This window comes from Chelonia mydas, chromosome 23 (genome assembly GCF_015237465.2).
Source record: "Chelonia mydas isolate rCheMyd1 chromosome 23, rCheMyd1.pri.v2, whole genome shotgun sequence".
Classification (NCBI taxonomy): Eukaryota; Metazoa; Chordata; order Testudines; family Cheloniidae; genus Chelonia; species Chelonia mydas.
The window spans coordinates 2,849,578-2,874,662 of NC_051263.2; the positions used below are offsets into that span (position 1 = coordinate 2,849,578).

Genomic DNA, 25,085 nt, shown 5'->3' on the forward strand with positions numbered 1-25,085 from the left:
ACAACACTTCTAATAATTTTGCCTGTTTCCTTTGCCTAGGTGAGCATTAAAGCTTGTCAACACTGGAGCTAAAGCATAGGGAAATGGTCACACACACTTCATCTGATTCTAATCAAGCCAGTGTAATACACAACTTCTATAGCACCTTTCATCCAAAGGCCTTAAAGCACTTTACAAATGTTAGGTAATCTTCACAACACCCTCTGAGGTGGTATTGCAGATCGGAAGTGCGAGGTAAAGAGGAGAAAGACCTGACCAACATCACACGGTAAGTCAGTAGTAGAGTTGCAAGTAGAAACCATTGTTCTCTTCCTAGGCTACTGTTCTAACTACTAAACACCACTTTCTCTACAACCTGAGATAAACCTTGGGTCTCCTGACTCCCCATCCTATGCTTTAGTCACGAGATCCTCCTTCCTCAAACATGAGGATAACAGTTCTCAGGAGTCTAGTTCCTCTTAAGCCAACTTGCAGAAGTTAGTACGTTGAGTGTGCATTTTCCAATTGGTTGCAAAGTTGTAAGAAGACTGTGATGCCCAATAGCATGAAACTGATGCCCTAAATTAATCTCATTATCCAAGTAGTGTTTCTCTCTCTCTCTCAGCTACCTGTTTATCTGGAAGGCCATGTCTTGTAATTGCCTTGGTGGGACAGTTATGTAAATTAATTGCTAATTATCAGTGAAGAGTGAGGTAATGTGTAACTTGATTTTTCAGCTGTGCAATTAAGAATATGTTGAAAAATGTCTTACTCTTATTTTAAGGCCTATGATGAATATTGCTGAGACATCTACGAACAGGCTGATAACTTGAAGCACAGGAGCCGTTTCCTGTCTTAAGAGCTTGCACAGGAAGTTTGTTAAAGATGATGTCGGTGACCCTGCCAAAGGGGAGGAGGTTAATTTTTTGAACTGTACCACTGGTATGTTAGACCAAGAGCTTGGCTACAGGGTTTGTTAAGCCTGTTTGGTAATCCAGTTTTACCGTTAGCCAAAGTGATTAACCTTCCATTAATAATAATCTTCAATTGTCTCGTGAACTGGTAACCCATCCTCTCAAATCATCACTGATTCCTAATCATGTCACTTGCACTCCTTACTGCATTGGGTGGGTTTCTGATCTATAATCAGACTACATGGAAAATCCTCTTTATCCCCTCCTGATATCTCCCAAATGGAGAGATCTTGAAGCACAGAAATCATGGCTTCTGCCCGACTGGAAGGCCAGCAGCTGAACTGGAATCCAAAGGTATTTGAAACGTTGTCTCACTTGATAAGACTTAGTGGTCAAACTAGTAGTCTGTCATGGATTAAAAACTTGTTGACAGTGTTCTGACCCCACAACGAGCTTCCTGCTGTTTACACTGAGTCTTTAAAAATTCCGTAATGGATAATGTGTCATGAAGTCAACTGGCACTTGAATACTACAGTGAATGTGGTATAGGTGCCTAGACAGGTCTTTTGCTGTTCCAGAGCATTGGTTCTCCAACTCTTCATTCCATGGACCACTTTGTAAGAGACCTTTCAATGGGACACATCCCTACTATGTTGCCAGTGTCCCTGTTCTAATGACCACAGGCCAGTTTAAGAGCTAATACTTTAGAGAAGTCTTGCTTGCTGTAAGTGCAAAAAAACTGTTTGGGAGGTGTCAGACTTTAGGTATTGTCAGATGGTTCCATTGGTATCTGGGGAAGAGTTTTCAAAGGCACAAATGAGTTGTGTCCAACTCCCATTGGCTTTCACCCTGTCCACCCAGTTGCCCTTTGTCCCTTTGAAAATTTCCCACAAGGTGTTCAGTTTTTGGAATGAGTTGGTTGAAGGAAAAGCACAGACAAAACATTAGCAGATATCGATGAAGTGAGACCCATGAGGAGGTGAGATTCTGAAGAGAGATCAATAAACTAATATAAAAGAGGGATACAGTTTTGGGAGGGAATGTGGGTGAGGTACTGTCACTGCCCCTCTTTCACATATGCTCTGGTATTGGCTGGAACCCTACAATAACCACAGCACGCTTGTGTAGAATCTTCTCTACCTCTAGGCTCTGCCTGTTGAAAATTTCACAAGAATGGAAGTTTGAAGCAAAATTCTTAAGTGTCCATTTCCTGCCAGGGTGGTAGAATGGGGCATACAGGCATGGTGGGTGGGGATGTCATTATGTGCCTGAACTACAGATGTAGTAAGAAGGTTGAGGATGTTCTTAACAGCTCACCCTGTGTTTGACAGACTACAAATTGGTGGCACTTCCATACCAGACAGATCTTGGCACTTCTCAAAGCAGGAACTGTCTCAAATACAGCATGGTCATCATCCTGCCTCAGTGAGTTCAGCGTGGCCTACCAGTTTGACTTTGCCTTAGGTGACTGTTTACTTGCACTCTTACTATTACTTGACCGAACTTTAGGTATAATGATTAGGTTAAATGTTTCAGCTAAAAGGGTGGTTTGCTCAGTTGGGTAGAGATGATGTGGAAACAGATGAAATACTGGTAAAGCAGGGTTATACATTTGCATTTTTCATAGGATCCACTCTGGAAGAACACCCATATGACAACATTCATCAGAGCCTGCTTATCCCACAGTTTCCCATCTGCTTCCCAAAGCTTTTAAGGGCTTGTCAGGAAATTGATCAGCAGACCCATACCACTGTAGAATTTCCCATGTGGACACTTTTGGAATAAAAGTTTTTTTATGTAGAAGTAATTTATTAGGGAGTTGTATGGTATCGCTGTAACAGTATAATTATTCCGCTGTAGTTTAGTTGGTCAGTTTCTCAGTGTAGACAGGGTTAGCCTTTAAGTATATAAATGGATCTTAGTTTGCATGAATTCTTCTGTCTTCAAGAAGTCAGCATAAAGTCTGCTCTCATACACACTTGACTTAAAAGGAAGGTTACAAAAATATGAAAAAAAACTATTCATGTCTTGTGTCCACATAAAATAAGCAAAACTGTACGCACAGCAAGTTGCATCAATCAATAGCTAAACAAATTCAAATTCCCTCTAAACAAAATACATGGAAAATGATGGCTTTCCATCTGCATATCAGCTCTGTCTACATTTTATGCCAAGAGTAGTGTCTAACAGTTGTTAGTATGTGTACAGACTTGATCCAAATCACTAGATTTTACAAGCAAGCGGCATGATCAGAATCCAAGACTAGAAGCCAAGAACTCTTGAGAGCTAATCAGTCTTCTGAGTCCCTCTATGACTTTGGGTGGTAAGTACCTTATGGTTTGACTCTTAATGAAAGCTAGCTAGTATCCACAATTTACATTGAAAACCATGTCGGTTGAGGCCACTGAGCAACCTGCATATCAGGCACTCAACTTCTGACTCTATTTGCCCATGTGAAAAATGGGGATAAAGTCTGTTGTAAAGCAGTGTTGGCATCCGTGGCCTTTGACGTGTGCACATGCTGCAAACTTTATGGTGTGTTGGGGAGCCACATGAAAAGTCTTCCCTGAACATCATTGGTTGTCGGGCAAATACTTGGCTAAAACAGTGTCTTATTTCAAAGGTCAAATTTAGAGCTCTGGATGGCCTAGTGGAGTAAATTCCACTGCATAGGAAATACCCTGAAAACCTGTAAGAGGCCGATACAACTTGACTCACTTTTAAAACTTTTTAAATTTGGTAGCAAACTTTTTTTTATTTTTTAAAAAAGGTTCCTTTGAAGTCTCATAAACCACAAGGTGCAGTTTATAAATGGATCCATGTTTCCATCTCCTGCGTATTTGAATGGTCTCTAAATTTCACAGCTGTCTTTATAGCACTTCCTGGAATTCAGACAACATTGAGTCTCTGCATGCGTCACTTGCACTGTCTCTAAAACCAAACTCATAATGCCAGTTTTGTGTCTTCTGGCTTTTCTTGCTACCTTTAAACCTGGGCTGTCACCTTGTGTCACTTGACAGAGATGTCACCTTGGATGTCATCGTGTGTCACTTGACAAAAATCAAACAGCTGTGACACAACTGCCACTGCCGCATCAATTCACTGTGGGGCCAAGACTTGTTTTGTGTTAACCCAGCCAATGTTTGTTTTATGGTAGCACCAGTGTTTTAGATCAGATTAGGTTATAAGCCCTTCTAGCATCCATGGGAATGCTTCCAGTGTTTCTCAACCTCTTAATACTGTGACTAAGCTACAACAGAAGAGTTGCGGGGACTGCCTTCCATCTAGCTATAAAGAGGGCGATTATGAATCCCTGAAACCTGGTAACTCATCAGGTTGAGAACCTATGATTTAGTGTACTCCGTTCACACTGCACAAACTACTGTTAATTCTATAGCCACCTCCTCCCCCAGAACAAAGCCAGCTTTGATACAATGCTTGGAAAGCACTTCTCCAGGGCCTCACTGGGAGGGAAATTCTAGGAGCACATGTAGACTCTGCAGTTCCAGTAATGTTTAGTCACAACATAGTGTTTGTGTGGCAGCTCTTTTGTCCGCAAACTGCTCCTCTGTGAATTTAGATATATTATTAAATCTTACTCATCTTGTTATTGTGCATGCTCAGTAGTGTCTGGCCATCTTTAATATTGGTAATTTAAATATTGTTGCAACTGGCAGAAACATATAGTTACGTTGAGATTGGTTGATGTTTTCAAATTATTTTAATGGTTACTGGCTAGTTCATACCTTTATGAACTCTACCAAATTCCAAATACTTGCCCAGTTTGCTGCTGTTTGTGGAGGAAGAGTTGGTTTGTAAAGCGATCAATGGTGTCTTGAACCTTGTTTACATTTGGGTAGCTAATGAAACCTTTATTCCTTAGTGACAGAACTCCTAACCCTAAATGCCCCAGCTACACTCCAAAACTGTGAAGGAATATATTTGTATATGTGGATCTCTGTTGAAATCCTGACAGGGAAAATTAGTGTTTTCTCACTACATATGTTTAGTGACCGGTACCGCCTTCTGGGTGTTCCTAACTACACTCCTCTTCAGACAAGCAAGAACAAGAAGTTGAATTATTAATGTCTGAATAGAAAGTACTTTCCTAGATTCTCAACCTCTGCTGAGGTGTTGTCCTGGTTTTGTTGGTTTTAGGACTTGAAAAAAACCTGAAGCAGTAATAAATACATTGATGAACATGCTCGTAGCTTCTGTTTCTCAGTGGTTTATCTGTCTGGCACTCCTCACAGCATGAGGGCTGGAATTCATATTGCTATCATATGTATTACAGTATACATATGAAAGTGGCTAAAGCCTTAGTTCTCAGCCAAGCATTTCTATTAAAGGTCTTCACTCTTTACATAAAGCACATACAGCCTACTTCTCACACTTCACTGCCGTCAGTGAGACTGAAGTTATATAAAATGTTGTCTGCTTGCAAACTGTCTTGTTTACTAATTTTTGAGTGAGGACCGGACCTAGTATTGTGATGCCAGTGGCTAGTTCAACATGTTATGAAGCTTTCTCCCTAGAAATTGTATGGTGGTGAGCAAGAGAAGCTAAACAAATTGGAACTGCACTATTTAACCACGTAACTTGTGGAGTCATCGTGCATGTTGTTATTCCCCAGTGGACAACTCAGCAGATTCACTTTGTGATGTTGTACAGATTCTATTGCTGCTAGAACATTCATGAAGATGACTTAACTTTGGATAGAAGTTGTCTCCAAACTTCATGGAAGTTGCAGCACCTTATTCTCTGTGTTGCTACTTTTCTGCTATGGTTAGAAAACATTTTGGGTTTAAACATTTTGGTCCCTGTCTACAGTGGAGCTTCTAAAACTCATTTTATGCACAGTTGGGCCCCATCCAATCACGTAGACCAAATGTCCAAATCAGATTAGCCTGAATTGGGTTTTAAACCAGTCTGGCAAACTTTGGTTGAATCCCATTGTAGCTGGAAGCTTGTCACTTTGATTTACAGCAGTGATATAGTAATTGAGTCTGGCCCTTTAATTTTAAACTTAATTTAATTCGTTAGATTAGATTAGTCTAGATTAGAATTTAAAGGTACCGTAACACATAACACTTTGTAAAAATCGAGTGTATGCAAGGCAGCATGTTTAACATGTGATGAGCTGGTCAAGTTGGCTTGAATTCATTCAGCTTTGTACACGTTAAAGCAGACGCTGCTTTTTCTACATTAGAGATTTAAAATATATTCATTAACATGTTCTAACACACACTTTTTCTCCTCCTCAAAACAAAACAACCCTATTTACTGTTTTTTGGCTACATGTTGTGACAATGTTAAGTTTAACATTAACTACACATCAAAGCCAGTGTGCCCATTAAGCTAAATGAAAAGAGCTGGTGCTGTTTTTGAAAGTAAAGGTTACCTTCTGCCCGAATGAGGGGAATGTAACAAAGTGAATGCTAAACTTTGAATAGTGTAGTAAGAAAATGCTAATCTTGAAGAAAGCAGACCTTTGGGGTTCTGGGTGTGCCAAAGTGATTGAGCAGGGAATTCCTGTTTAGAGAAACTGATGTGGTGAATTTCTGTTGATTGCAGATTGATGATAAATATCTTTCAAAACTAGTATCGTAGCTCATTACAAAAGCACTTCAGACTGGTAGCAGATTGTGCTACAGGATAAGAAAAGTAAACAGTTTTTGTCCTGTGCCATTACTGAGCCTGGAAGTGCTACAGTTGTGGCCCCTTTCATCTTGGAAGGCTTAATGGCCTCACTGTTTCCTATGAAATGACTTTGTTACTTGAAAGCTTTGTAGCCACACTGACTTAGATGTTGAATGACATCGCTCCCCTGCTCCTAAGAAAGGCTTGAGTCAATCGTAAAAGCCACAGTACAACTCTTTGAAGAGCTAAGGCTATTGCCTGCAGGATAATGGCATCCTGTTAACCATGTTTACCATTACTTGTGCAAACTGAACTTCCCGCTCATCTTATATTAGTTGTGTAGACACATGCAGCCTTGAGGCAGAGGTGTCAGGAAATCTATATTTAGGTAACGATAAACCAGTAACTGAAGCTAAGCAGACGCCTGTGTAGTTTAAAGGGTTGGCTTATATTTGGGTTTGGCATCAGGATTCGTTTCTCATACAGTGAGTCTCCCCATACAGGCACTAACACATCCTCCTAATGCTCCTCTGAAGCAAGTGTTGTCTTCATTACCTGTCTGTCCATTTCTTCATCTGTGACTTGCCCCAGGCCATAAAAGGAGTGGATGTTAAAACCAATATTAGAACTTGGGGTTCCTGTCTTTGAGTTGTTTCCATGTATAGTGCCTGCATTGTGTCCCCTTTTTTCCTCAGCCTTAATGTGATTCTATTTGTACTTGGATTCTGCATGGCTTTCTTCTCTGGGTTTTCTGTGCTGTAGCAGGATTTTGGCCTGCTTCACTGATGAAGCACATCTGGAGATGGATTGAGTCAATGACTTGAATTAAAGCAGTTGGCCGTCTGATTTGGATAATGAATCTGCACTGTCTAGTGATGGTGAAGGAAGGGTTAAACAAATGCCTCTACTTTTAGATTCTCTAACTCCAGTTTGCATTTGGATGTGGCAGAGCTTGTTTTTGAAGCAAAAGCTCTTCGTGAATGGCATTAGTGATACATTGGAGAACTGGCTGCCATCCCAGTTCATGTGTCCGCACAGCCTCTGCACAAACCAGCCCTAACCCAAAAGGCCTGCTCTCCGGAGGCAAAAATAGACACAATTAGAGGCCTTTTCCTTTCAAATGCAGTCTTGTTAATGTTGTTGCGTGTGTGGTTTGGGGGTGGGTGAGAAGAGGGAAACACAACTTGTTCAACAGAGGCAGTAGACTCACTAGCAGTGCAGACAGGAGCCTTTTAAGACACAACGTTTGTTCTAACAGCTTTTAATGGGTAAGAGAAGAAGGTTGAGTGAAGAAGTAAACAGAGTTCAGGGTCAGGGGATTGAAATGGAAAGAACTCTTGATTACCTCAGAGCAGTATAGGTGGTGGCAGCTGCCTCATTTTGCACCACACCAGCGCAAAAGGACCTTGAGGGCTACATGCTGCCAATAGACAAAAGTTACCAAAGGTACTTTAACCTTCAGCAGCAATTGGCAGAAGGAAAGCTAGAGCTGAGAGTAGGAGAGGCATGGGCTTTTGGTATAAAGGAAGCACTCATGCATCTTAATGTGCCTCAGACACAGAGTGGGGTTTAGGGCCTTGACTGTACTGATTAAATGGAAGCTGGGAATCTAGCTGCCATTAGGTTTCAGAGTGGTGGCTGTGTTAGTCTGTATCAGCAAAAACAAACACAGCTACCACTCTGAAACCTAATGGCAGTTAGATTCCCAGCTTCCATTTAATCAGTACAGTCAAGGCTCTAAACCCCACTCAATGTATCTGAGGCACATTAAGATACATGAGTGCTTCCTTTTTATATATATATAAAAATATTACAGCACATGAAAAGATGGGATTTGCCTTTAGTCATGCACCTTATCTATCTACCGTCACTGCTAATTATCAGGCTAACTATCTAAATGGCTTTCTCCACTTATCTGACTGACCCAGTCAGGAGCTGTCAGAAGGTGGTGTTCTTGGCATCCGTCACTCCCCTGTTAACTGGATGTAATGTCAGACCTCGGTACGTTTCCTCACAGAAGAAACTGGCTGCTGGGCTATGATCCAAAGTCAGAGACTTATCAGACTCTGCCTGCTCCCCTCCCTTCAGAGAGGCTGGCTCAGTACCTGCTTGGCTGGTTTCCTGTCTAAAAGTGGCTGAGGTTCTGGCCAGCCAGTTCACGTGGAAGGAGGGACGGCGGGCGGGCACACACTGAACTGTAATGTGCTTAGAAAAGGGAGTGCTTCTGTTAAGAGATTTTGGCAATCAGCAAGATTGAAAAAGGAAATGAAGCATGCACTAGGTGTAATGGAGTTTCAGTAAATGGATCTGAAGTGGTATGCTCTCACCGCCAGAACCTCAGCTCCACTTGTGGATATCTTGCTTCCTTCTGTTATATAGTAAGTGGCACAGGGAGCTAGGACCTAGGCAGCAAGGATTTTCACCTCATAGCTATTCTTCCTTTTCCCTCCTGCTTCTGCCATGGACTGTCTGGAATACAATTATGTCTGGGTTAAGGGACCAACACAGTTATTACAGTAAAAATCGTAGTGTAGATGGGATCTAACCATGGACTGACAAAGGCTTTAACCAGTGTAAAAGGGCTCTTGAGTAACTATTAGGTGTAGACCCAGACCCATGTAAAAACCGGTCTCATGACTTGGTATAACCATAGTGTTAAGGAATATCTGTGGGTTTCTATCAAGTCTGCTTGGTGGCAGCAGGGAAAGGGATCCCAAACGGCTTAGAACGGAGCTGGAGTCTCTTGAAGAAATAAGATTATAGTGGAGGCTTTTAATTATTCAGCTCCTGCTCTTTATAACAATTTTTAAATCGTATTGGCTGTTTCGTAGTATTTCTGTAATGATCACTGGGTGAGTCCTGCCAGAGAGTAAGTCTAGCTTGTCAGACTATTGTAAGGGTGGGGTTCCTCTGAAGGCAGTTAAAACGCTGCTCAAAAGGTATGGCCAAGCTAGCTGGCTCTTGTACATCTGCTTTGGCAATCAGCAGCCTTACAAGCATGAAGGGAACAAAGACTATAGTGAGGACAAGTGAAGCTGATCAGAGAGCCCTTTCTGTACAACAGTTTGACAGTTACTTGGAGCAAAAAGCCAGTCTAATGTGTAACGCAGCAGTTAGAGAAGTAGCCGCTCTTAAAACTAATATCATGCATGGAATAGTCTTTGTGGTGGTGTTTGGTAAAACTGTAACAAGACAAACTACCATTGCAGTGAACCCAAGTAGTAAGACTAGCCCTCGAGTTGGACAGCAGGGCTAGAATTCTGAAGTCCCAAGTGTATTTTAACCCATGTGCCAAACATAGCTTGAATTAGTCAGAATATTACATGGAAAAATCTGTTTGCATTTTGAATTTTACTCCTTTCTTGTACTTTGCTTAGGGGTTTTTGATGGGCAGTGGTTCCTTGTCTTCTCAGGTCTGATTCAGATTTTGACTCTCCTTTTCCATGTGCTTGGAATAATTTAATTGGAGATGTCTTGGTGAGAGCACTTAGGGTTTTTTTGTTTGTATGCATGGCCATCAAAAAAACAAAAACAAACAATGACGGGGCAGGCACTGGTGCAAGACTGCTTTTAGTTCCCACCTTGTTTGGTGATGAAATTTTGGGTAAGGGTGGAATGGTATGTCGAGCAAACTTCAGGTGGCTTTCTCTAGTGGAACTCTGAATAGAAAATACTTTACTTCCTGCATGAATCCCCAAGACTTGACTAGCTCAAGAAAGCCGTCTGTATCATGAAATGGAATTTATGATGGGCTATAACCTATATCGGCCCATCGGCAGTCAGAATCTGCTTATCGGATGACTTTCGCGCGGTACTGGAACACCTTATTCCACCTTTGTAATTGACTCTCTTGAAATCTGTCATCCTGTCCATATAAGGTAATCTCTGAGTTCCTTTCTGTTGGCACAGTGGCAGGAATGTCAAGGTAATGCAACTGCCTCAAGTAGCCCATTCTCCTCCTCCTCGACACAGGAGCTAGTCACGTGGCTTAGAAATGTTTCAGCATGTTCAAAGATCAGCTACCATTTCACTCTCCACCTTACCCGTAGGAATTTTGGGCTTGATCCTGCAAATGCTGAGCAATTCAGGAATGTGTTCATCTTACTGACATCAATGGAAGTATAGGGTGCACAGCACCTTCGAGGAGGCACTCTGCCTCTCATTGCATCGGGGAAATGGTTAGCAAGTTGCTGCTTTGATGTGGACACACATCGCAAGTTCATTTTTCTCTGCGTATATGCTAGGGGTGTTACGGATCCACAGGATCGGTGCTACATCCCGAATTTTAAACACTCTCTTGGAGGAACCCCTGCTCCAGACCACCGGAAGGGGTCTTGCTCTTCTTTCAGGGTGGGCCACACAGTCTCGCCTCCTCCAAGTCTGATCCTCTGGACTCCAGCACTCCTGCTTCATGCTGTGAGCTCTGCCCAGTAAGTCCAGTTGAAATAGACTCCTTGTTAGCAACTTGTACACTCTTCAGTGACTAGTGCACCTTAGTAAGTTCATGTTTGCAGTGACACCAAGCAACAGTTTAAAAACAGTGATTCATTAGTCAACTGGAACGCAGCATTGTTAGTCCTTGCGTTAGAATAGAGAATGACGATTAAAACATAGTCCATCTGATCAAGCCAGAGGAATCCATCAGCCATGTTGTAGCAGATTCCATGTTGTGCCCTTTCTCTCTGACGCCTTAGTCCTGGCTGAGAGCAGCCAGCTTCTTCCAGAAGCCAGCTCTTTATCCCCTGCCGTTCACCTCCCAGTCCTTTGTCTCCAGGCAGGGCCATGCTGAGCTCACCACTCCACCTGCTGGCGCTTCCTGCTCTTAAGTGTCAAGTGTTCAGTTGTTACTGCTTCCATTGTCTCTCTAGACCCTCTGTTTTGAGTCAGTTTCAGTTAGTTCCTTAATGAGCCTATTCATTGTAGCCAAGACAGCAAGGTGACCACCCACACTGCCCCAAGAACTTCCACTGGGTAGCAATGGAAAGTACAGAGAAACTGAAGCATAGGATTCATAAAAAATATTACAGAAAATTCCCACTTTGTCCCGATGAGCTAACTTAGGTCAGTAAAAGTCTTGTATTAAGGCATACTGTTTTGTAGTGTTTATTTAGTTCTTAATAAAGAACTAAATACCAATCATTGTCTTTCTCTGCGGTTCAATACCTTTATGAAATTTGCAAATACATGGCATAAGATTTAAAAAAAAAAAAAGATTGTGATCATACCACAACTGGCACTCATTGACCCCCTTGCTGGCAGAGACACCAAGGTTTGACTGTGCCTGAAGCTGGAACTGCTCCTGCAAGCCCAGAGTCCTTCCAAGTCAGGTTTTGGGGCGCACTGGCAGGGGTTACCATATGGAGGAAGCTTGTTCTGTCACTGCCTTCCCTGTTCTGGGCCGTCACTCTCCAGGGCTGACAACTTGGCAGTTCTCAGCAGCATTACAATTCAGATTTTTTTGTGGGTTTTGGTGGAGGGAGGCAGTGAATTGAAAAGCTTGACTCTAAAGTTTTACAGCTTTCTGATTGCATCAGTTTTGGATTACCAGTAACAGGCCATCTTTTGCTGGCTAAGAAAGGTGCAGTTATAACTCTCTGCCCCCACACATCCTGTGTTGCAGTTGCTCTTCAGATTGAAAATTTTAATGTGAATGTGTAAAATTAAAATATCCTGAATCGGTCTTCCAGGTTTTTTGTGTGCATTGGCTTGATCCCATGTTGAAGGAGAACACCCAACTTCTACAGCCGCTTGTATGGCTTGGCAAGAGGCTAGTTCCTGTGCCAGGCCAAGCCCTTGTGAAGCAATTGAGTCAGACGTTCCAGTCCCTTTCATCTTGCTCCTCCCATCCTATACTTACACTAAGCAATGTTGAAGGAGGGAGAAGGACTTAGAGTTTCCTTAATATTGTCCCCCTCTTGAGTACACAGCACTTGTATTTGTTTAGCATTACACCCTAATTTGATAGTAAGGACCAAGGCGTCCGAATAGGGATTCTAGTTTATTGGCATTCTGTCCTCCGTGTAGTCTTAAAGGTGTGTGAGGTTGCTGGGAAACCTGAGCTGATTATCGTCAAGCTCCTGTTCTGACCCATCAGGTTAATGACACTTGAATAACGTCAGCACTAAGTAGCATAGCCTTCACTGTCTGGGTTTTCCTTCTTCTCCATAGCTGCTGCTCCAAACTCTGTTCTTAAACCAGGAAGGGTAGTGCCATGCTGCACATCCTCGCTGGGACTTGACCCAGCAAGCTTCAGGGCAGAGAGAGAGAGTGAGTAATGGCAGCAATAAAGGGCTGAGATTAACATGCTGCTCCTCTCATTCTGGATTAGAGTAGGAGTGACGACAGTGTGGCTAACTACATCTACTACACAAACATCTCTGTCTTCCCCAGGTCAGTGGGTGACTGTGTTTCTCTGAGGCCTCAGCACTAGGACAGTGTAGCACATGGTGGCTTTACAGAGCTTAATTCTGTTGAGTTTTTCTTTGTTCTGAGAAATTCAGGTGTTTAACCCGTTAAACTAGAGCCAAACACGAACAGGTCACTTGCTGTATAATAACTGAACTAAGATGTTCATGCAGATACTGAGAGCCCGTGAGGTAATAGGTAAAACTTAAGGTACAGAAGTTAAATGCCACCTGTCTCCATAACCCATAGGATAAATTCCTTTGTTTTTATTACCAGTTTAGGGTTGAAGTGTGGGCATAGAACATAAGCAGTTAGCAGGATTGGGGGAACGACGGTAACAAAGCAAGGCGAGAGCTACTAAATCTAGGGTCCCGAGTCTACTTTAGTTAGGCTTATATTACACTTGGCTATCAGTCAAGTTCTTAACTGTTACAAGGCAATTCCAAACCAGCAGCCTGTGGGATTAGTATTAGGGTGGCATGGCTGTTTGTAACAGCAACAGACTATGCATGTTCACAAATTCTGTGTAAGGCTGTCGCTGCTATGGCCTCCCTAACTTATCTGCAGGCTTCACTCACGTGGTGCTGGGGAGCCCATTTTACTTGTGACGCTGTCATTCAGCAGTCCCCAGTCTTTAGCCACTCTCTGTCCTCAAGGAGACTGACTCATTAGACTCTAGAGTGGCTTTTTACCAGTGTAAATATTACTCTGACACGTCACCTTTGAAGGTGACCCAGCTAGATTCCCATTTAAGGTCAGTCCTGGCTTATTTGTATTTCTGCAGTGAAAATGACATGTGGCACATGCGAAGAGCAGCAAATGGTGAGCGTCCTGATAGCTGCTGGGAGGAAGGTAGCGGGATTAATGTGCAGGAAGAAAGTGATCTTATTTTCCACGTCAGAATCTAGCTCATGGAGTGCTCCTGCCTCCACTGTAGTGCCGAGGAGCCCGAGTCATGGACCAGAACCGCACCATGCTAAGCGTACACAAACACGCTCCCTGCCCCAGAGTTTACAGTCTAAGCACAAGAGCCTACAGATGGGGAGTATAAGGAAACTGACAGTACTTGTCAGCATGATCGGCAGTGGTCTCAGCCTGTCAGCAGCCTAGCCATTGTCAAGGATGCTGATGAAATTGCTTTGAAGATGTTAATGGGGAGCTCTTCCCAAGGGCCTAGGACAGGGGTTCTCAAACTGGGGGTCGGGACCCCTCAGGGGGTCATGAGGTTATTATGTGGGTGGTCACAAGCTGTCAGCCTCCACCCCAAGCCCCGCTTTGCCTCCAGCATTTATAATGGTGTTAAATATATACAAGTGTTTTTAATTTATAAGGGGGGTCACATTCAGAGACTTTCTGTGTGAAAGGGGTCACCAGTAGAAAAGCTGAACATCACTGGCCTGGGAGAAAGCAGGAAGGTGCTTGTTTGAAAGTTTAACAAGTGGCCAATGGAGACCGGCGTCACTGCCCGTTGGATATGTAACTGTAGTTGTAGTGTGGGCTCAGTGGGATTTGGTTCCTGCCCTTGTGTCTCTTCGCTTAGGATTAACTGGTACCATTAAGGAAAAACGGGCGCAAAGGCTCTTTACAAGGTTCCACTACAGCTTCTAATCATATTGTATCTGGCCCCTGTGTCTCACTTATAGTTGCAGTGTAGATGGGGTCTCAACAGCACTGAGTGTATTGTGAGGTTGGCTGTGAAAAATACTTGAGTGCAGTCCATCAGGATTTAGCTAGGTGCTGTACAAAGGGCAGAATGCTAGCCTTAGGGTGCCGCCACATCATGCTTGAACATGGAGTCTGTTGGGAACTCTCTGCATTTTCCCTAATGGTCATTTTTGTCCATAGTACAAAACTACTGGGTGACTCTCCGTCCTCTGATAGTCAGTGCTAGGACTGAAATAGCAAGGCGTCCAGTTCCCTGGCAGTGCTGTGGAAAATTTTGCATGGTACTTGCTCAGACTCAGTCTGGCTGTAACCAGTGCTGCTTAATTCGTTCCCTCACTTTCATAAATGCCAAATACACCCATTTATGTGTGGAGCTGGGTTCCTAATTGGAAATGGTGCATTTCTACAGCTTGGCTTTACAACACAGTTTGCTTGGGAACAAATTAGCCTCTCAGGTTGGTCCTAGTTTGACTCTTCTTAAGGATCAAAGTTTAAACCAAATAGTCTTTAACCTGTCCCCAAAAAGGTATAGGCCATAAGGGGTGGCTTGTACAGGTCAAGCTAAAATCACTGACTGGGGTGTGACAAAATAAATTGAACAGACAAAACCGAATACAGTGGGGTAGTAGTGTAAGGGCAAGTGTTCAATAAAAGAAGCTCTCCGGGTGCTTCGCCTGTGCTACCAAAACACGGAATTATATATTTGATGCAGACCAAGTCACATCTGTATTTATTTCTTTCTGAAAACTTCTGCTTGAGGAACATGTGCATATAGGAGGCATTTTGCTTGCTCCATCTTTTGTCCATATCCAGAACAAATACATCACTATGCAGACTAACAGCACAGTACAAGAAACTGAAAGGATCTTAAAGCATTAGATGGGGCATGAAGATACTTCAAACCTATATAGTCTCCTTTAGTTGGGGATTCTGCATAAATGCAGTGGTGGCCATAATTCATTACCTTCTAAATATATATGGAATATCCACTGTTCCTTGGACCCGTAGCTTCAGTAGCATTTTATATTTTCACAGCAGGATTATTACTTAAAACACTCTATCATGAAAGTAACTTTGTGGAAATTAGAGGTTAATTGAGTGAAACAAAAATGTTTAGAGTGCAAACTGGAGGCTTTCCAGATGCAATACAACTGAAATCTATACCACTGCGCCTCTCAAGGTATTTGCCTTTTACCTACCCAAACACCAGAGCTTTTTCTTGTGTGTAGGAATGACTGAGTAAGAAAACAGGATTCTACTTCTAGGTGCTAGAATTTGGGAGCAGTTTGAGTGAATCAAACTAATTTATGCTATGACTAGGGACTAAAAATCAACAAAAGAAAGTATTATCTAGTGGTTAGAGCAGAGGACTGGGAATAGTCTCTTGAGTTCTGTTCACAACTCTGCCGCTAATCCAGCGTAGGGGATCAGGGCAAGTTGCTTCCTTTTTCTGTGCCTCCGTTTACTAATTCACAACATGACTGGAGTGGGAGGAAAAGGGCAGAGAGCAGAAAAAAGCAACTCTTTATTGATATTGAGGCTTAATGTATGTGAACCATGCTGAGATTTTTGAGACTAATATGCACTGCTATAGTTACTAACCTGCAGTGATAATCACTGGTCTCTTGTAGGGCACATTTTTCTTTGCTTTGTCTAGTGAGTCAAGCCAATTCAACTAGAAGTGTAGAATTCAGGTGTCACTGAGTTGTTGCTGCAACGTGGGTCTCTGGTCAATGTTCCATGACGCCCTGGAGAATAAATTGCTCTTGGCCTCTGGAGCTAAAACCTCACTCAATATGCTTATGTCAAGAGACCTTGAAGCATATCCTAACTGCATGGCCTTCTTAATCTCCCATGAGCAATAACCCTTTGAGCTTTCAGGTTTTACTTTAGTAATGCCTGGATTCAGACCACTGCCCAGAAAGAAAGTGCTGAGTCAGTGGAATCTACCAATGGAGATTTTTCTTATAACTCAGATTTAATCAGTTTTGTTGACGTGCATAGAGTCTGTTTCAGAGGTGCTTTGATTCAAGGTGAACTGGAAGTCCCAGAAGTAACAGTTGGTGGAACAACAACTACCCAAAGTTTTCTGTAGCCAATTTTAACACTCTTAGTTACTTGCAGTAGTTCTGTTGTACTGTACTTGGTGCCATGATTTCCAAGGAGCTGTGAATGGTGGTGCGCTGCCCTCGAGTCAGAATTGAGTTAATGCCCTGTGATTGTGCTATCAGGATGTTCTACTATGGGAACTCCTGTCTGATCTCATGCCAGTCCTTGCAAGTCTACTTACTAGACTAAACTGTCGTTTCACATCCAGAAATCCAGCTTGTGTTCCTCTTGGCCACTTTTAGGACCAAGCATGTTAATTATTTATCCATTGTTGCCAGAATAGCATCCATTGGTGAGGATAGCCAGATCCACTTCCCTCCATGCAGAGTATTTTGGCTGAACCTATCAGAGGTTGTCCCTGACGATGTCATCCATAGGCTCTTGTGACGTGGTTGGCACTAATTTGTTAATAGCTATAACAGAAATTCTGACATCCGTGTGTCTCCATCTGTTGGCAGGAAAGGGTAAATCAGTCCCGTGGTTGGTAGAGGAATGTCCAGGAATGGAAACGTCCCCTCCCCTGCAGATCCCAAGGTTACAAAATGTGGGAGGAGGAAGCTTGAATGGAACACAGATTGGATAAACTTTGTCTATTCAAATCATGTGAAGACCAGATGGTTCTGAAGCTGGCTTTCATATCCTCCTTTTCATTGCTATAACAGGAAATGCAATTCAGTGATTAGGAGCAAGGGAGTGAGTCAGAATTCACGGGTGCTGTTCCAGGCTGCACAGCTAACTTGTGGGGTTCTGTTCACCCCTCCATAAAACTGGGCAATATGTACATTAGAAGGGTTGTGTGGCTTGGTGTTTATAAATAGCTTAGTCAGCGGTTCTCAAACTGGGTTGGGGCCCCAAAGTGGGTGACAACCCCATTTTACGCTTGCTGGGACCCGGGCAGCAGCTGAAGCTCCACCCCCACCCAGGGCAGTGGGGTTCGGCCTGCAGCCCTCTCTTTCCCCCACCCAGGGCAGCGGGGCTTGGGCTCTGACCTCCCCTCCCCCCAGGGTCACGTAATAACTTTGTCAGAAGGTGGTTGTGGTGCAATGAAGTTTGAGAAACCCTGACTTAGATTAAAGATGCTAAGAGTGGAGTATTCTAATAGAAAAATAACTCGTCCTCTGAGTCTAGGCTGGGGCGGGCAAACTGCAGCCTGTGGGACGGATTTGGCCCACCAGCCATTTTAATCCGGCCCTCGAACTCCTGCTGGGGAGCGGGGTCTGGGGCTTGCCCCCTCCAGCCAGGGAGCAGGGTCGGGGGCCGCTCGACACAGCTCCCGGAAGCAGTGGCATGGCCCTGCTCAGGATTCCACTGAACATGGAGGTAGTAATTGTTTACTTGTCTGTCCTCAGTGGCCATGCTAAAATCCCTAGAAATTCAGTGCAAAACCAAATGGCTCTGTACCTTTACTGTGTGGCATAAAGTGTCCCTTTTCAATGCTGTCCTGTGTAACTTCCCTTGGTACTTGCAGTGCTTTGGGAATGCTTTTTTTGAAGGAAAAAAATAAATACTAGAACTGGGTTTACCTTTTTTCATGTGCAGCATCAGAATCTGCATTCGTGAACTTGGCTTGCTTACCATTCCCTTATTTTTCCCAAATTCTAAGTGTATCTTTGGTTCTGTTTAGTTACACAACCGAGAAGATCCTTCTCAGACACTGTTAATGCTTTCAGAGCTGCAGCTGTAGTTCAATGGCTTTGAAGGTCTCCACTCTCCTACCTGAATTAGAGCACACTGTGTTCCCAGACGCTGTCCCCCTGCTGTTTAGTGAAATAAACTTCCATTGTTGAGAGCTTACAGGATTGCTTCCTCATGACGTAGCGCAACCTTTGATTTCTGTCTTTGAAAGTCCTTTCCTCCCTTCACCTCCCCCCATCGCTTTGAAGATCCTTATGAGATGCTGATTTACCTTCCTCTCCTCCTTTGAGGTCATTAAGCACATGTTTCACAAGAGTAAGGTGGGGGGAAGGCACTTAAAATGTATAATTCTTGGTAAACTGTATTTCAGTGAGTGGCAACGTTTGAAATCTGGTGCCAGTTTATCAAGTGGGAAAACAGCGCTAGTGTAGTTCTGGGGTTTCTTTTAAAAGCTTACCTTCTAATTCTCTCATTGAAGGTGGGGGGGGGGGGCTTTTTTTCCCCTCTCATCCTTATCAGATGAATGGCTCATTAAAAACTGTCATTGAAACATTCCCCAGCAATGAACTCACCAAAGCCACCAGGGATTGGCCAGCAATGTTTGGGGTAGAACAATACTTTCCGTTCATTCATTCTGCTTCCTGGCTGTCCAGAGGTGTGTCACAGCAGTTTTAGGAGGGGCTGTGCTGTGACACACATGGATGGATTTTGATCCTCATCCCTTCCCAGCAGCCACGGACTCTGCCTTGGTCTGAGAGCACAATGTGTTGGTTGTGAAAGTTAATCATAAAAGGCACAGCTCCCCATAGCTGGAACAAGAGGTTCAATTGCTTGTGGATGCAACAGGTCTTGGAAAGGGGATTCCACCCTGTAACTTCCCATCCCTTCCAGGAAAATGTGTGGAAGAAAGGTGGCAGGCTTGCCTCAAGCCACGAGGAGGTCTGTTATGAGTCATGCGTTTTTGAAACCTTGTCCTTGGAAGCAGGTTTAAGTGCTAGTGTTAAGGAAAGGGTATGGGGGAGTTGTAATTGATCTGCAGGGAGGCAGAATAGAATGTCACTTGAAGGAAATAAGTGATCAGTGTGCTCTTAACTTGCCAAGAATCATTGATATTTCTGCAAATTTCCCTTAAGACCTAAGTTATATTTGATTCAGCTGAACTGGTGGGTAGCATCAGAGGGATTCCCCCGCAAATTCTATGGTAGAGACAGGACTGGGAAAGCAGGTGTGCTGAGAAATCTAGAAGAGGGACTAATATATCTATTTTTATGGTGAACTGAGTTCTGTGCTAAACCTTTTGGAGAGGAGGACAGTGGGCCTTAGCTATAGTAAAACGAGGCTTTTCCACTGTGGAAGTAACTTTCTCCAAAGCAGCATAACTAGTGGCTTATTCTGAAAAGTCTTTAGGGCATCACTTCGCAACTGCTCTGAATAAGTACTGTGCTACTCACTTCCTGAGAAGGCAGAGCAGTTTGTGAATTTGATATCAATGGGTGTAACTCTGTATTACAACAAAAATGTTTGCCATTAAATCAGAGAGTAAACTTCCAGGAGGAAAGGGATGGCTTTTTATAGCATCAAACACGCTGGAGTTCAACAAATATTAAACTACAATGAGACAGCGGCTTCCTGTGACTACAACTCATCACCCCAGCTGAGGAGGCAGGCTGGGGGGTGGGTGTAGTTACATGACCACAATTTGCCACTTGCTTAATTGCCTTTCTTTAGTGTTCCAGGAAGTGTAGCCCATGTGCCTTACCCTGGCCTTTAGCAGTCTTAACTACTAGGAACACAGAGTCTGAGGTTAGTTTTTTACACTTGTAATAAAAATGATAAGTTCAGATCATAATTCATTTGGGTAAAAGGCAGCACGAATGAGTTTAGACTAAGCAGCAGGAGATGTTTCTTACATTAGATGTGGTCTGGGTATTTAGAGGAGCTGGAAGTTGGGCTGAAGAGGTGCCTTTGTATCAGGCTGAGTGTCAGACTAAAACAGGGCAAAACTCATGGGAAGGGGTCTAAATTGTAGGCCACGCTGTAGTAAAATGGGAAATGGCTGCATATGAAGAAGAAATTACACCTCAAGCATTAGAGCTTCCTGTGCCTCTGTTCATGATATGTGGGGATCTTCACTGCACTAATTCTCTAGAACTACAGCTTTCAGCTGTGATAAGAATTTTGTGTATCTAAACTAAAAATACTTGTAAAACTGCATGGAGTCTCGCTAACTGCTGGTAAAGCGGAGTCGCTTTCTATTCCGTTACCTGGTTGCTTCAGGAAATGCACACTTATATCTAAAGCACATAGCTGATACCTAAAGCTACAAGAATATGAAACATGTTCCATGTTTAGTGTGTCACATAGTTTTCATTTTACGCTCTGAAGAATGTTTTATGATGCTGAGTATCTAATTCCTGGACAAAGAATGACGTATGGTCAACAATCTTGCATAGACAGTGGGGGGGAATGGAACATTCATTTTACTTTGATTGTGTGAGTGTGCAAAATGACCAAATCCTCTTCTTCCCCACAGTAGACTCTCTAGTAATTCCTAATGCATGTTCTTCTGTCCCACTCTATGCATTGGGCATGCTGTCCTCTGGATGAATGGAGGAGAGCTGTTAGAGTGAATTGCCATTTCTAGATTGTAAATTTCTACCATTGGTTCCATTACACTATTGTTTCCAAGCGCACACAATCAAGACGGATGGCTATGTAAGTTCTCAGACTTGCCAAAGATCATTCTTCATCCTTGCAGTCTCGCTTCCTTTGCTATATAGTCGTGTCACTTTCCACTTTCCAAGTGCTCTTCATCAGATAAAGAGGGTAAATCTGTGGCAGCTCTTGAAATGGGCATATCTAAATCCTTAGAGTTTCACATTTTAACCTTGCCATATTTGCTGTCTGAAGGCTGTGTGTAGGGTAGAGTGTCAATTCAGCAGCTACTGTCTAGGAGTTTTTGAATGAACAGGGTTAGTAACAGTTGCCAAAACAAATGGTGACTGGCTTGAACACTCTTTTGCCTACTGCTTCTGACTTTGCAGCTGTTCATTGTGTTCGTCTGGTGGCACTAATCTTGTTTTTTTGGATATGTGGAATTGTTAATGTAGTGTTCCTAGTGACAGATCGTAACATCTTCACTAAGAGCGTCTCCCATCTGAACAACAGCTTGCAATATTGCATGTGTTTAATATTGTTCCCCATAGCAGGGGTCGTTGTGATGTTTGTGTGGGGGCTAATTAAATTGACACTAAATTGGAAGGATTGAACTCCTACAGCGCAGGAGCTAAGCCACACCGTGCCATTTAGCGTGTGGTGGTTTTCACATCGGAGTTTTGGTATGTTACACAAATAAACTCATGCAATTTTAAGCTCCATAGCTCAGTGTTTAATTGTTTGCCACAGCGAGGAGGCCACAGGAAGCCAAGAATAGACCGAAGGCGTCCAGCTAGAGCCAGAAAGATCTTTCTGTTGCTCAGTGCAAGAATTGCTTGGGCGCTCTGCAGCAGTTTTTTCGTTCCTGTTAACCACATACCTCAGCAGCGTAACAAGGACCTGGTCATATGTATTTAGAAATGCTCACCATATTTAGCAATGTCCGCTAAATGCGATTCTGTCTTGAAAACCACTCAAGCTCCCTCTGGTTCTACAAACGCCATATTGGTACTTGGTCAAGTCTAAAAGGTTGGGTCAGGCTGTATTCTACTGCAACCAGTTAGTCTTGCCACAAAGCAGAATAAAGTGGTGGTTCTTGGAATAAGTTTAGGGAAACGATAGCAGAGCTAAAATCTCTGTAAGATGGTTATGATCCTGAAAGGGGGAGAGCTGACCTAGAGATGAAGAGTGAGCCCAGTGAATATAATCACCAAAGAGAGTGAATTAATGTACATGTGCATTAATGAAACCTGCACCACGTTTTGGTGTATTGGATCCAAATAGGTTAGTTCGTGTAAAGCTGGATGGCTTGTCCATTTCTAAACTGAATGCTGCAATATCACACCCTCCTTATCTTATTCTTCCAGACTTTTACAGCATGGTGCAATTCTCACCTGCGGAAAGCTGGCACGCAGATCGAGAACATAGATGAAGATTTCCGCGATGGCCTCAAACTCATGTTGCTCTTGGAGGTCATTTCAGGTGCGTCCCTGACACTCTACTGCTACTGTACCTGGTACTTAAAGAATCCCTGGACCTTGTGCTCCCTCCCAATCTGTCACTTATGCTTGGGTTGTAAGTTTTTTGGCCTAGGACTGTTACCTTGTTTTGTGTGGAAAATGGGGCTCTTCTCTTCTCTTAGGGTATGTCTACGCTGCAGTGAAACACCCATGGCTAGCCCCTATCAGCTGTCTTGGGCTGTGGGACTATAATATTTCTGGGGTGTATGTTCAGGTTCAGGCTGGGGTCCCACAGCTCGGGGTTCCACAGCTCAGGGTTCAGCCTGAGCCCAAACATCTACACCGCAAGTTTACAGTCCTGCAGCCTGAGAGGCACCTATCACAATGTAGGTTAAGTATAATGCTGTCTTTGTAAATATTTGTATTACTGGAGGGCAGGGGTGGGCAAAATTTTTGGCCCAAGGGCCACATCTGGGTATGGAAATTGTATGGCGGGCCATGAATGCTCACAAAACTGGGGGTTGGGGTGTGGGAGGGGTTGAGGGCTCTGGCTGGGGGAATGGGCTCTGGGTGAGGCCAGAAATGAGGAGTTCAGGGTGTGGGAGGGGACTCCAGGCTGGGGCAGGCTGTTGGAGTGGGGGGGGGGGGGAGCTGAGGGCTCCGTCTGGGGGTGTGGGCTCTGGGATGGGGGGGTTTGGAGTGCAGAAGGGTGCTCTGCGCTAGGATGGAGGGGTTCGAAGGGCGGGAGGGGGATCGGGGCAGGCTGGGGGGTGGAGCTCAGGGGTGCAGGCTCCGGGTGGTGCTTATCTCAAGCAACTCCCGGAAGTGGTGGCATCCCTCCTACAGCTCCTACGCAGAGGCGCAGCCAGATGGCTCTGTGCGCTGCCCCATCCGCAGAGGTCGTCCCTGCAGCTCCCATTGACCGTGATTCCTGGGCAATGGGAGCTGCGAGGGCAGCACTTGGGGAAAGGGCAGCGTGTGGAGCTCCCTGGCTGCCCCTACGCGTAGAAACTGGAGCGGGGACATGCCACTGCTTCCAGGAGCCACGCAGAGCCACAGCACGCGTGGAGCAGGGCAAGCCCCTGACCCCGCTCCACAGCTGGAGCGCCAGAGCAGGACAAGCCCTGGATCCTGCTCCCCAGTGGGAGCTCGAGGGCCAGTTTAAAACATCTGAAGGGCCAGATGCAGCCCCCGGGCCATAGTTTGCCCACCCCTGCTGTAGGGCCTAGGAGCCCTAATAATGGAATCAGGACCCCTTTGTGCCAGGCATTGTACAGACACAGAACAAGGAGACAGCCCCTTCCCCAATAGTCAGGTTTATAATGCATGTTTTAACAAATTATTCAAGTATGAGTAACCTTTGCAGCAATCTAGAAACAGATCTTCTGCCCTTGACATCATGGTAAAGGGACTAGTTTCATATTAAACTTCTTCACTTGTCTTTCCTACCGGTGATTTTAGCTCTCACCTGAGACTGTAAAGAGAAGCTGTAACTTTTCTGTTTCCTTTAGGAGAGCGATTACCCAAACCAGAACGAGGGAAAATGAGAGTGCATAAAATCAACAATGTGAACAAAGCTCTAGACTTCATCGCTAGCAAAGGAGTGAAGCTGGTCTCTATAGGAGCTGAAGGTATGTAATTTAGGCTTCTGAATGTATCAGCAGCCAGCCTCAACTCGTGACTACAGTAGAACCTCAGTTACGAACACCTCAGAAATGGAGGTGGTTCGTAACTCCGAACAAAACATTAGGGTTGTTCTTTCAAAAGTTTTCAACTGAACATTGACTTTATTCAGTTTTGAAACTTTACAATGTTGAAGAAAAAACGTTCCTTTTAACCCTCTTAATTAAAATGCAATGAGCACAGAAACAGTTTCCTTACCTTGTCAGATCTTTTTTAAAGGGAAAGGGTTTTTTAGTAGCTTATGTTTAACACAGTACAGTACTGTATTTGCCTTTTTTATGTTTGCTGTCTGATTGCGTAATTCCAGTTCCAAATGAGGCGTGTGGTTGATCGGTCAGTTCATAACTCTGAGGTTCTACTGTATTAGGAGTCACAGGTCATACCATCTAATTGGAAGAGTTATTTTCTCTATGCAGTAAAGTGTTGGAACATTTCAGCCCTCCTCTCTGTCAGGAACTAAGAGGAGACTGGATTATGCAAATAACTTGAATGACACCAAACGCCTATAATTCAGTCAATAGAAAGAGAGAAATTGGGCCAGAGGTTCATATTACTGGGAGCCTAACTGCATTCAAACAATGGTAGTTGGTTGCAATTGCTGTAGTTTTGCTAACATGCGGGATAAACACTTTTTAGTAGAACTCATTCATTTCTAAAATGTAACTTGATGCTCACCATGCCTGTTTCTTAGATGGCAAGAATAACACTTGGAGAATAAGAGTTATAGACAGCTACAGTCAACTCCAAATTCTGGGTGTCCAGACCTTTGGTAGGCAAATCACCAGGAGTGCAGTAAATGTCAATTCTGGTGTGGGTTCATCCATCTCATCAGTGGTGGAGTTACTTCTCTCCTCCCTCTATTTTGGATTAATGCATTAAGCTAAAACTCACCCCCTAGGTAAAAAGAGCTATCCTTCTGTTATATGTACAAGAGCATATT

At 43.7% G+C, this 25,085-nt stretch overlaps 1 protein-coding gene across 2 annotated transcripts in view; it reads left to right on the forward strand.

Moving 5' to 3' along the window:
* The window catches only part of ACTN4 (actinin alpha 4), a 78,080-nt gene that overhangs the window by 19,701 nt on the left and 33,294 nt on the right, over positions 1–25,085 (forward strand). For both annotated transcript variants that reach the window (XM_037884335.2, XM_037884334.2), the window contains exons 2-3: positions 22,370–22,484; positions 23,974–24,093. In XM_037884335.2, coding sequence (XP_037740263.1) covers positions 22,370–22,484; positions 23,974–24,093 — 235 coding nt within the window. The remainder of the gene's footprint in view (positions 1–22,369; positions 22,485–23,973; positions 24,094–25,085) is intronic.